This window comes from Telmatherina bonti (genome assembly GCF_933228915.1).
Source record: "Telmatherina bonti genome assembly, chromosome: 12".
NCBI lineage: Eukaryota > Metazoa > Chordata > Actinopteri > Atheriniformes > Telmatherinidae > Telmatherina > Telmatherina bonti.
The window spans coordinates 27,367,443-27,380,432 of record NC_136610.1 but is presented as its reverse complement, the minus strand read 5'-3'; the positions used below and the strand labels follow the sequence as shown (position 1 = coordinate 27,380,432).

General features: G+C 36.8%; 1 protein-coding gene across 1 annotated transcript; it reads left to right on the top strand.

The window, feature by feature from the left end:
* Positions 1-9,527: 9,527 nt before the first annotated feature.
* Positions 9,528-12,960, top strand: arl3l1 (ADP ribosylation factor like GTPase 3, like 1; the record flags this gene model as incomplete). The annotated part of the gene is made up of 6 exons (XM_079250304.1): positions 9,528-9,545; positions 10,564-10,707; positions 11,613-11,729; positions 11,887-11,937; positions 12,547-12,732; positions 12,913-12,960. The coding sequence occupies 6 exons, from the start codon at positions 9,528-9,530 to the stop codon at positions 12,958-12,960; spliced, it is 564 nt and encodes a 187-aa protein (XP_079106430.1).
* Positions 12,961-12,990: the final 30 nt, after the last annotated feature.

Below are 12,990 nucleotides of genomic sequence, written 5' to 3'. Positions count from 1 at the left end.
ATGTCTGGGGACAAAGTGGACAACTCCACCCAACTTGATGCACAATACTCATACATGCACACAAATACTAAAAAAAAAAAAAAAAAAAAAAGAACTCATCACTTGGGGCATCCTGTCACTTCCTGCCTGTAAGGGAAGTCTTACCATAGCAACAAGCCACAAAAGAGGAAGTATGGTTACTATGATCAAACTGTTCTCACTTTACATCTTGAGAAACTGTTTGAGGTGAGAAGACAGACAAGACAAACAATTTCATTCGGTCTGTGAAATTTAGTAAAACGCTCATCGTTAGATAGAATCATGATGCATAATATATGAACTACAAGTCAAAAGTTTGGACACGCTGTTCCATGAAATCCAATAGGAAAGTGTGTCCAAACTTTTGACTGGTACTGTATATTATTAATGTAGTGCAGCAATAATTTTATTTGGGCATGTCAGTTTTATTGCTTCAGTTTTTATGAGGCAGTGGTGACAACTACTTGCAACACACACACACACACACAAAACTGCCTCACTACACGCACACATTTATACAGTACCAGTCAAACGTTTGGGTATATATATATATATATATATATATATATATATATATATATATATATATATACATACATATACATCCATACACATACATATATTTACATACATACACATACATACACATACATATATACATACGTACATACATACATACATACACATACATATGATGGATGGATCTTTGGTAGAGATAAGTAATTAAACCACCAGCGTTTAGCGGATGTGCACATTACTTGCCAGATTATCATACATTACTGACCTCATTGATGCCACTATCATATTTCCTGTGTTGCTTTCTTGCTGCAACTTTTGCCAGGCGGTAGAACCTGTGACAAAGTACGCTTAAAGTAACCATTTTCGGGGGGGAAAGGAGAACAGAGAATGGACAAGTAAACAACGAAGGTGTCAATACTCAGCCCACTGCTCAGTTTAACTATTTCAGGCCTGTTTGCCAACATCTGACATGCGCAGTAAACAAATGCGCAGGTGCGGCTGGATTGTCATTATTTATGCTAATTTTATCCAGAAGGTGATTGTTGTATGTTTTGAGCCCGCTGACAGCTTTTCATTACTTACCTTTCAACTTTCGCCTGAGTCTCAGAATTTATTACTAATATATGTTTTCTCACGGATTAAAGCTGTAAAGTTTCTAACACTCTGATAATTAGCATATTTCAGCTAATCGTTGTTGCCGTTTAGCCTCGAGGCAGCTGCAGCAAATTCAGCCAAATATTTATATACTGAATTTTAAGCAATGTAACACTCGGAACTTATAAATATTTAGGAAAAAACATCTGAAGACCTCACTGTTTGCAATATTTTGCCTTCACAACCTTATTGTTCGAGAAGACTTGAACCGTATATTTAATGGTCAGTGTTAAGCATGTGAAAATGTAATATTTATTTTTAGTATAATATTTAGGCTTTATTTATTGTCAAGAATTATTTATATATATATATATACATATATATATATATATATGTATACATATATATATATATATATATATATATATATATATATATATATATACATATATATATATATATATGTATATATATATATATATATATATACATATATATATATGTGTATATATATATACATGTATATATATATCTATATACATAGATATATATATATATATGTATATATATATATATACATGTATATATATATATATATATATATATGTATATATATATATATATATGTATATATATATATATATATATATGTATATATATATATATATATATATATATATATATACACACACACACACACACACACTCACTACTGGTCAAAAGTTTTAGAACACCCCAGTTTTTCAAATTATTTTGTGAAACTTGTGCAGTTTAATGTCTCATTGTATTCTGAAATTAAAGCATAGTACTAATAATCAAAAAAGAAATCACAGAATCAATTCATCCACCAAAATTTATTTTAAACTTTCAACTCATCAAAGTAGCCACCTTTGGCAGATATAACAGCTGAACACACTTGTGGCATTCTTTCAACAATAGAAATTAAATTTTCTTCAGAAAGTTCTTCCCACATTTGTTGCAGAAGTTCCCACAAATGTGTAGCACTTGTAGGTTGCTTTTCTTTGACTTTTCTGTCAAGTTCGTCCCAAACCAGCTCGATGGGGTTTAAGTCTGGAGACTGCTGGCCACTCCATGTTTTCAAGCTCACCATCTTGCTCTTTTTTCTTCAGGTAGTTCTGGCATAGCTTGGACTTGTGCTTTGGGTCATTATCTTGCTGTAGAATGAACCCCTGACCAAGTAGATGCATACCAGAGGGTATTGCATGGTGCTGCAGAATGCTGTGGTAGCCGTTTTGGTTCAGGGTGCCACATACTATGTACATGTCACCAACCCAGGATTTAGCAAAACAGCCCCAGACCCATCAGACTTCCTCCCCATGTTTGACAGTTGATGCCACACACTGTGGAACCATCCTTTCGCCTACTCGACGCCTCACAAAGATCCTGCATGATGAACCAAAGATTTCAAATTTTGATTCATTAGTCCATAATACCTTCTTCCAGTCTTCAGTCGTCCAATTGGAATGTTTTCTTGCCCATGCAAGCCTCTTTGTCATATTCTGGCATCTTAGCAAAGGCTTTCTTGCTGCAATTTGTCCTGTTAAACCTGTTCAACCTCAGTTGAAACTGAGACTTGTTTAGTACGACCATCATTAAGTTGCGCTTGAAGCCGTTGTCCCATGAGCTGCCTATCACACAAGCTGTTAACTCTCAGAAACTTGTCTTCAGATTTACTTGTGACTTTGGATCTGCCAGACCTTTTCCTGTCAGAGTTTGCCCCAGTTTCTGACTGCCTTTTGATGGTGTAGGAAACTGTACTCACTGACACATTGACTTTCTTTGCAATTTCTCTGTAGGAAAAAAACTATATTTTTAAGTGTTATTATTTCCTCTAGTTTTAATTGCCTTTTTCTTGCCATTTTTGCATTTTGCAGCAAAAAAAAACATTTTCTGCAGTACAAAATTGTTCAACTGATGCTCGTCAGGTTATGGTACCAAAATGTGTTCAAACACAAACACCAACACAAACACCGCTTTTATGCAGACATACAGGGTTGTAAGTAATCTAGCAATGTTGGAACACCTGTAAGAATAAATATCATTAGATTTAAACGGGGGGATCACCCTTTATTGCTCCAGGAAAGCTTTAAATAATTTGGTCCCAGAAGAAGGACCTTTTGCATAATACTGAAATGTACATTATTTTTTAATTTTGGGTAACCTTATTCTTTTTTGTTCTAATCTGGCAGTTTACCAGTTACTTTTGTACCATTTCAAGATATTTGTTGGTCTTAGATGACTTGAATTATGATAAATTAGTGAAAAAATTGAGATGTTCTATAACTTAGAAAGGTGTGGCCTAATTGCTGGCAGATAGCACACTGCCATCTCAGTCACAGTTTTCTCATGATCATTATAAGAAAATAAGTCTCTGCACACCAGGTCTCAATAATCTGACATTTGTTTTGTGATTAATATCTAAAACATTTAACTTATCAGTTTATTGTCACTTAAGTGGGGAAATTTCAGAAATATTGTACACTCCCCTTTGGAACTACTGTGCATGGTAACACTCTTATTGGCATTATATTTGATAGCATGTTGTTCCCCCCTTGCATAAAACAAATAGTAGGTGGCTAGCCTTACTTGGACTAAAGACTGCACCATTATTTCCATGTGTTATCCAGTTCAGCACTATCTAATTGACCATGCACCTAGTTTGACAAGCTTATAAACTACTATGGTGAAGACACAATACAAAAATATATTGAAAGTCTCTCAGCAGCTACATAAAACATTTGCATGTGCTCGTGCATAAGTGTGTATGTGTGGAGAGTGACATGTTTGGGTCATTACCCCACCTGTAGCATGTGTCTGGTTCCTGTCAGTAAACAGTGTGACTTCTCCATCTTCTGATATAAGGGGCAAAAAAATAATTGTTTTGTTGTTATTTTGTTCCATATCTGTTGATTGTTTTATGACCATACAGGGACTAAAGCAGATAATGGGGCATGTTTTAGACATTTGCTTGACCTTATTTATAAAATTTCTTATTAGTAAATCACACCTCCAGTTGGCACCCAGTAAGCCAACTGGTTGAGTGGGTGCCCCATGTGCACAGACGGAAGCTCCTCAGTGTAGTTGGACCAGACTGGAGTTTCATCTTGTTGTCATTTCTAGCATACTAATATAATGTGTTTAAATAAGTTGCTTGTAACACTTATGAAACGGCAGTTGTTTAATAGTTGAAGGCATTTACATGGAGATGAGCCCAACAGAAATAATGTATATATTTATAAGTAAACACACAATAAAAAAAAAACAATAAACTGAGCTATACTGTTATAATTTCCTAATTATTTAAATTAAAACTGTAGTTTTAAAAAAAAAAAAACTATCTTGGTTTTTAACCTTGTCAGTTAATTCAACACCGTGACTTTAAATTGATTTCCAAGAAAATGGGGTCCTTTCATCTTTATAATGAGCACACACTTGCATAAGCAGCTAAAATTAATTTAGTCAAAGTAAAGCTTTGTTTAAAAGCTTCTTGGGGCTGATGAGGACTAAATTTATGTCTGCTATAAAAACTGGCTCTTGGGATTGTAATTATTTCTTAGTGATTCATTTTGTCCAGCCCTTGTCTTTTTCACTACCGTGTTTCCTGTTTAAGTCTGAAATAAAATTAGGAAAGGGGAAAGAAATATTTTTTCTTTGGGCCCTGTTAACAACAGTCTAGTGTACAGTTTGTCCTGTTTTTGGTTCCATTAACCTCTACTGTTGTATAGACATGAGTTAGGTTAGGTTGATCCATCATGTCTATTGTGATTCGTGAAGTGTAAAGTTAAATAACAGGAAATTCAGATCAACATACTAACAAGGCCTTTATGTATGTCATCTGATTTTCTTGATATTGATTTCAATGTGGTTCACAGGGAGATTGAAGTCATAAATCCAGATTTGTCTGTTTATGTTGCCTTTAAAACATACTTTATATTTATATATATTATTGTATAACGTTGAGCTTTAGGAATTTGTTTGATTCACGGTACATTCTGTTACTAACCCAGCATCACAGTGCATGCTGGGAAAAGCTCCAACCTGCAGCTTTAGGATGCGTTAAGTAAAGGAGATAAGACTGAATCAACAGCGCCCTCTAGTGGTCATTCAGTGAACACGTGTCTGTTTCTCAGGATCATGAAAGGCTCTGGTGTGTTTGTTAATATAAGATGTACAAAAGTTTTACTGAAATTTCAGAAATTCTATAAGAAAGTTGTTGCTGATATAAGTCCATTACATGTTGTAGGCTGTATCAGTGGTTAATTTGCATAGGAATATACTGTTTCTCTGATAACAGGCTAGACTAGTGCTGGCTTACTTTGTGTGCCAACCTCTACTTTACATCTGCCTATTTTAGTCACAAGTGTACAAAGACATTTTTTTAACCTAAAAGTTGCCTTTTTTTTTTTCCATAAAATGAATTGCCAAGTATCTCTTTAATATTGTAAGGCTTTGACTTATCTGTGTGCACAGCCATTAGATTTAGGTTGCATTTTGATGTATTATATATGAACAAATAAAGCTGAATGACAGTGGCAGCCACACTGATGAGGCTGACTGTCACATCCGCTCTCAAAACAAACAAACAGTGGTGATGTTTGTCCCATGACGTTCCAGGAATTCAATCATTTGCATTGCTATCAGTGTTTATGATCAGTTACGCCAGGCTTTTATTTTCCTCATGCAAAGGGCATTCGCTTGAGCAGGTCATTGCCTGAATGTTAGAGCATCAGCCCAGGTAAGACTAAAGCATCTAAGCCTTTCAGTTTTTATTTGAACTGCATTAATGATCTCTATTGAGAGTTTTAAGAGCGTAGCTTCTTTGAAAATTATAAAACGTTCATGTCATCAGTTTTTAAAAATTAACTCGGTCTTCTCCAACAGAGAATGATAAGAACAGATATATTCTTTTATCTTTTACTCGGCCATCTCCTCCTGGGTAAGGAGCATCTTTTACATCTATTGTTGTTATATTTTCCCTTTTTTGTATTTAGGTCAGTTTTGCTCACTATAATATTATCCTTTTTTAGTTGGTATTTGCTCATCCTGTTCACCTGCCGTGTGTGCGCCATGTAACATCTCAGCAGGTAAAAAGAAACACAGAAAATAACTCTTTCTGCATAGAGTGTATTTAAAGATGTTACATAGCTAATAAGCAGCACATAAACACTGTCTGCCAATGAACTGCCAAATGGGATGCACTAGAAAAAGTTTCTTTATGCTGTTTTTCCATCTGTTTTCCCCATAGGTTGTTGTCAAAGCCACCATAACACCAGTGATCAGTGCACAAATGGTTAGTACACTCTTTATTTTTAGATTCTTTACTATAAGCTACTGTTTTTTTTAATACATCATAGTAAATATTGTTGACAATCAGGTGTGGTGTCAGGCTGAAGTTCACCTTAATGCAGCCAAACTCTCAGCAGGTGGAAAGAAAGGCAGAAAATAACCCCTTCTGCATAGAGTGCATTTAAAGATGTTACATAACTAATAAGCATCACCTAAACACCTTCTGCCAGCAACCTGACAATGAGATGCACGAGAAAAAAATTTTTTTAATTGTTTTTCCATCTGGTGATGTCAGAATTACCTTAACACCAGTAATCAGTGCAGTAATGGTTTGTCCACTCTTTATTTTTCATTCTTTACATTGCTGTTTTTAAATACATCATAGGAAATGCAGTCGTTAGGCTAAAGCTCACGCCAGTGCACCTGAAATATTTGCATTAAAAACACATAAACCTGTCTGACGCTGCTGGATGTTTGCTCTCCCCATCAGGCTTCAGGGTTTCTATCAACAGCACTGGATCCAAAGCAAAGGATGGTGATAAAGTCATACTTACGTGTGTCCATAACTTTAGTCATCAGAATCTCACATTTGAGTGGTTTAAGAACGAGAAAGAAATGGAAGGTGAAAATAAAAACACACTTGTTCTGGAGAAAGTGTTTTCCCCTAAAAGTTGCCAGTACGTCTGCTCTGTGAACAGCTCAAGTTGCCTTTGCTGGTCTTCGCCAGAGACTGTCACTGTACAGAGTGAGTAGTAGTTTGCTGTTATAATGAATATGTGAGCAAATTAACTTGCTGGGAGCTTGATATCAAAATAATGAAAGATTTATCAATGATTTTGAAAGCTTGTGTTTTTGTCTCTGGAAATGTCTCTCATCCAGATGATGCACTGGTCCTCCTGGTGGTCTGTGGTGTTTCAGCATTGGTTCTGGTTGTTGTAATGGGGCTGGCAATGAAGTTCAAGCTGAAAAGAGACAATGGTAAGATCACAGTCTGGGTTGATTATTTTTCTTTCCTCTTCTGGTTATCAATGAGTAGCATGAGATGATTAATACAGAATAGTTATAATTAGCACGGTTGTCGAGGCTAGGAAAAAAAGTTAGAATTAAAAGTAGTTTCCTGCACATTCTACACAGGATGGATGAAGGGTTGTGGATATCAATATTCTCCAGAAAACCCAGCAACAGTACATGACAAGGTGTCACATTTTTATGTGACACCCAACTGCAAAATAATCCTTTAAATCTGGCCAAGGATTTAGATTTTATTGACAGCGCTCAAGAGGATTCATCTGCATCCAGGTGTTACAATGAGACTATTTTTTCCTCCTCTGGGCTGCTGGTTCCAGGTATTTGCATTAGAAACCGATAAGATATCTTCACATAAGACATACAGTCTATTTCTGGGGATCCCTGAATATATATAAAAAAATAAATTAAAAAATTAAAAAAAAACCTGCTCTGTAAAGGAGGGAATATTATATGAAAAATTGCTCAAAATAAAAACAAAGCCACTTAAGAAAAAGCTATTTTTTTGTTAAAATGTTTAAAGAATCACAAGTAGACAAAAGAAAATTATTTGGATCAATTTATTCATGTGTTATATCACACCATTTTCTTTCCTATTGGTTCTCTAGCCTTAAAAAGATAAGACTTCCACATCATTGCCTTTTTAACACGAGAGTGGAAGCAGAAGACCATCCAAATGGGATTTGAAATGATCATTTTACCTTCAGAGGTGTATAGTTTGTGTATAGTTGTTTAATTTAGTGTATAGTTTACTTTAGGCCTAAGCCAGGTCAGCTGTCCCCCATTTTCAGTCTTTCAGCTAAGCTAAGCTCTTTGGATGCAGACTGCATCAACATGTTTACCATACATACCATCGGTCTCCTGAATAAGACCTTAGAGTTATATATGCTGCAGATTTTTTGCATTCCAGATCTGACTTCACTTAACACAGATTATTAAATGTAAAACTCCTCTTCCACTTGGCAGCTAAGCACAAAGAGAGGATGAGGCAGAGGGCGCAGGCTCAGCAGAGCGATGGTCCGTCTCCAGTCACACCAAGAGGATTGTGAATAAGAAACAGCTTTTGTGATAAATGCTCTCCTTGTTTAATAATTCACTGTAGTCGTTTTTGATGTAGAAATAAAAAATTTTCATTCTATGTGTCTAAGTGTGTGTCATGATGAGGGCAGGTTACACGCATGCATCCGAAGCATATTCATGATTTAGCGCTGCAGCCGTGTTAGTCTGTTAAGTTGAATAAAAAGGGCCAGGAAATGTTTTAATCCAGAAGCAGGATAGAGATTCTCGCACTAATCCTGCTGAATGCTCTGCTCACAGGGCGCACACTAAACAGAGCAGCTTAACAGTGGCTGGCCTGTAATGGATATATGGAACAATAATTCCATCCCTCCGAGAGAAGGCTGGATGTTGGATCTGAGAGTTGACTAATGAAAACTGAACTAGTTGTCTGGTTCGACAGCGGTGATATAATCCCGTGACTTTCATGTGCTAAACTTGTGCAATGCTGTCAATTCTCACGCTGCTCTCCGTGTCTTGCATTAAGGCCTTTTCTTTTTCTGGCCATATGGTAGAAACTTTTTTTTTAAATATATATATATATTTGTGTGTGTGAGTTGTGGATTGGAGAGAAGGTTTTTTTTTTTGTTTTTTTGTTTTCTCCTACAGCAGGTGGCTAAGGGATAATCCAGGTAAAGCCACTGCAAAGTGGAGATGGAGGGATGGACCAAGGAAGGGGGGAGGGACAAAGATGAGGCCTTTACATGGATGACTAGGGCTAATTCTGGCATCCTAATCCCAGTCCCATCCACCCTCCCCCTCTTCCTGCTTGCTAACCCTACAGTGCCACTAAGGAGCAATTGGTTCCCAGGTGGACATTATTGCATACACCATAGACCTTAACCTTACAGACGTTTACCAATACGGGCGAGAGAAGCGGTGTGTTCGCTGGGTTCACTTTGCAGATAGTTAACCTGTGTGAGCTGGATAGCTAACACACCTGTGTGAGCTTCACTGGAGAATGTAGCTGTAGCCCTCCAGCCAAGCCACAGGACACACACAGCAACATGGGAGAAGCTCAAAAGGTAGGTGACCTGATCTAATACAACAGGACTTAAAAAGCCAAATGTGAAACTGCAGGGTTTTTTTTTTTTTTAAGTCCGCATTCTCACTTGTTTATTATTTATAAAGGAAAAAACATAAGCTTCAGAAAAATTCTCAGTTTTTCTCCAAGTTGCAGCTAGACTGGATTATCTCATTTGCTCAGGTTACGCCAGTACAATGTAATGATAGTGATTATACACCTACATGGCCCTTTTTCTGTACTGTTGATCACACGTGCTTTGTCATATCGTTTGCTTTCAATCATACATTTAAAGCTACATTTCCTTCTGTCAGGAGTGTGGCAGTCTTGGTGTACTGTCTGCGGTTGCGCAACCTCGCAGCCTAATCACATTAAACAGCACAACTATGATATGAATGGAGCTCTAATTGACGCCAGCGCTTTTCTAAATGGAGCAGCAGATTAATTCTTACAGAATGAGGGTGGTAGTTGTGCAGATTCTCCGGAGTGATGCATGGAGCGAAAAGCGTTCACATATGTGTGCTTGGTAGTGTTGTTCAAGCAGCTTTGACCTCAAATCAGGAAAAAGGTCAGAGGGATTTTATTCGTTTTCAAATGGAAACCATATTGAGCAGGTGCTCAATATTTTTTCTTTTGATGTTCCAAAATGAAGTCCAAATGTCATTGTGCTTTCACAGTCAGAAAAAAGAAATTTTCTTGGTAATTTAATTTCCCAACAAACTAGCTAATTCCTTATAATAAACAATTGATTTTACGTACAAATATTGAATGTAAGTACTCAATAATTCCTACTTAGTATTTAGTCCAACTTAATGCTGAATAGATCTGAATAGCTTATATATAGCTTTTATTTATTTATATATATATATATATATATATATATATATACACATATATATGTGTGTGCGTGTGTGCAGTGTGTGCAGAAAAATACAGCCCACACTGTACTTGGTTTATCTGTATGTCATTACATTTCCTTTTTTTCCCCATCCATCCACACTGCCTTTGACCCGCTGCAGGGCTTACTCTCTGTCATAGAGAAACTGAAGGGATCCACAGAGCAGGAGGTCAGAATAGTGCTTCTGGGTTTGGACAACGCTGGCAAGACCACCCTGCTGAAAAGCCTTGCCTCTGAAGATGTCAACACTATCACACCAACACAGGTAACACAAAGTTCAGAGCTGCCTCGCTGTGTGACATGTTTTCTGATGATGGTCTTGTGTTCATAACTCATGAAGATCTCTATATGACATAAGTGTATGTTAAATAAGGAGGGTACACCTACAAGGAATATATGGCAGATTATTTACAAACAAATGTGTGTTGAATGCTTTTGCTTCAACAATTTTCTTGGAGATGAGGCATTTTTATTTGATTGTATTAAATTTTTAATTTTTAGAATGTAGCAGCATGGTACTACAACCCAGCATCCTTGCCCTTACGCTAACCAGTAAAATATTGATGAAAGGATGTCAGATCAAGACGTTAAATAACTTATGGGGATATGACTGGTTTTGCTTTCTCTCAGCAGATTTTCCTGGAAGATCTTGCCATTATGGCAGATCACTCTTTTTATTTCCCAATCATCTTGCTTTGATGTAATCATCCAGTCCCTTAAATCATTATCCACTGCCCTCGTCTGACTTCTCTAAGAGAATAATTGATGTACTGCCAGGTCCTGGAGAAGTGTGATGGCTCATCTGACAGAGAGGGTGTGGTCCAGTGCGACATGGCAATAGTCGCCATGAAGCTAAATCAGACTTGACACATTAGTCCATACACTTCACTTGATCCCTCTGGTCTTATCCTCAGATTTGCTCCTCAGCTGCCCCTCAGGATAAAGTTGTTATACAACTGAAACACTGAGGAGATGTGTTATAAAAATAACGGCTGTGGATTAGCAAACTGAAAGCATCCTTGTAAATACATAAAGCCTGTGCTGCTTTATCACAGACATGTGAGCAACAATTAACCTACTAACATTTGATACTTAATCTGTTAGATATCATCAGGGTGTGGAGTTTTCAGCTGAAAGTAGTGATGTTTTGCACTCTGTGGTTAACTTCAGGGCTTCAACATTAAGAGTGTTGCCTCTCATGGCATGAAACTTAATGTTTGGGACATTGGAGGGCAGAGGAAGATCAGGCCCTTCTGGAAAAAGTATCTGGAAAACACAGACCTATTGGTGAGTCATTTCATCTCTGTTAAGTCATTTTAACAGTTACATTTCTCCTGAAATGATTTATAACCCAGTAGAGTTGTTAATAAGCTGACATGCAGATTGCAAAATGGTGAGAGCAAAATTAAATTGTTTTTATTTTTTGTTGGCTGTTTGTTTTTAGATTTATGTTATTGACAGCGCAGACAAGAAGCGGTTTGAGGAGACGGGACTGGTGAGCTCACAAATGCAATCAGACTGGAAAATGATGGGGCAGATTTTTCTGTTGAGCTTTTTGCTTCAATTTGATGTTTTTTTGTTATTTTGTTGGGGGTTTTTTTGTTTGTTTGTTTTTTTTTACATCCAAATCAGTTTAAAACATATCTGTCATTTTTTTGGACAAGAGTATTTGCAAAGTTTGCTCAATTTAAAAAGGTAGTATTTTAGTATATTGACAACTGATATATGGAAATGTACAATGCAAAATGGTGTTGATATCAGCAAGTCAATAACTTTATGGTCAGAAATCTTCATCTCACTGACTAATTTACATAACATTTATTTCAAATGTGGGAAAAAAGTTACAAATCCTCCTTTTGTACAACGTTTTACCTCTAAGCACCAACAAATTGAGAGATACTTAGAAGCTTTTATTCCTTCTTTTAGGATGCTGTTTGGAAAATGTACACAAAAAAAACTAATAAAAGCTAAATGTCAATTTCTTTTCATGTTAGTCATCAGTTATATTAAGCTATACCAACTAAATATTCTACATCCTTATTAGTTTCTCCTCATAGCAGAGTTACAACGTTTAGCCTGTGATAAACAAGGGTTTTCTGTACAGGAGCTGTCCGAGCTGATTGATGAGGAAAATTTAAAGGGCGTTCCGGTCCTCATCTTTGCTAATAAGCAGGACCTGGCCACAGCATCACCAGCCAGCGAGATCGCTGAGGGACTCAACCTGCACACATACCGGGACCGCGAGTGGCAGATTCAGGCCTGCTCAGCGGTGTCTGGGGAGGGAGTTCAGGTCAGACCAAACACTGATTTATTTATAGCTCTTTCATCTTCAATCTAATTAGCAACATTAAGGTGCCTGCCTGGTGCTGAAAATCAGCTTCAGCTGTTTTCTTTAACTGTAGTTTGGTGGTTTGAGTGCTTTGTTTGTCTGGACTTACATGCCAAAACCTGGTTTGTGTTTCACCAACAGGATGGGATGAACTGGATTTGCAACAATATTGTGAACAAGAAGAAGTGAAACATCTTCCAAACCCACAGTCACCAGTCA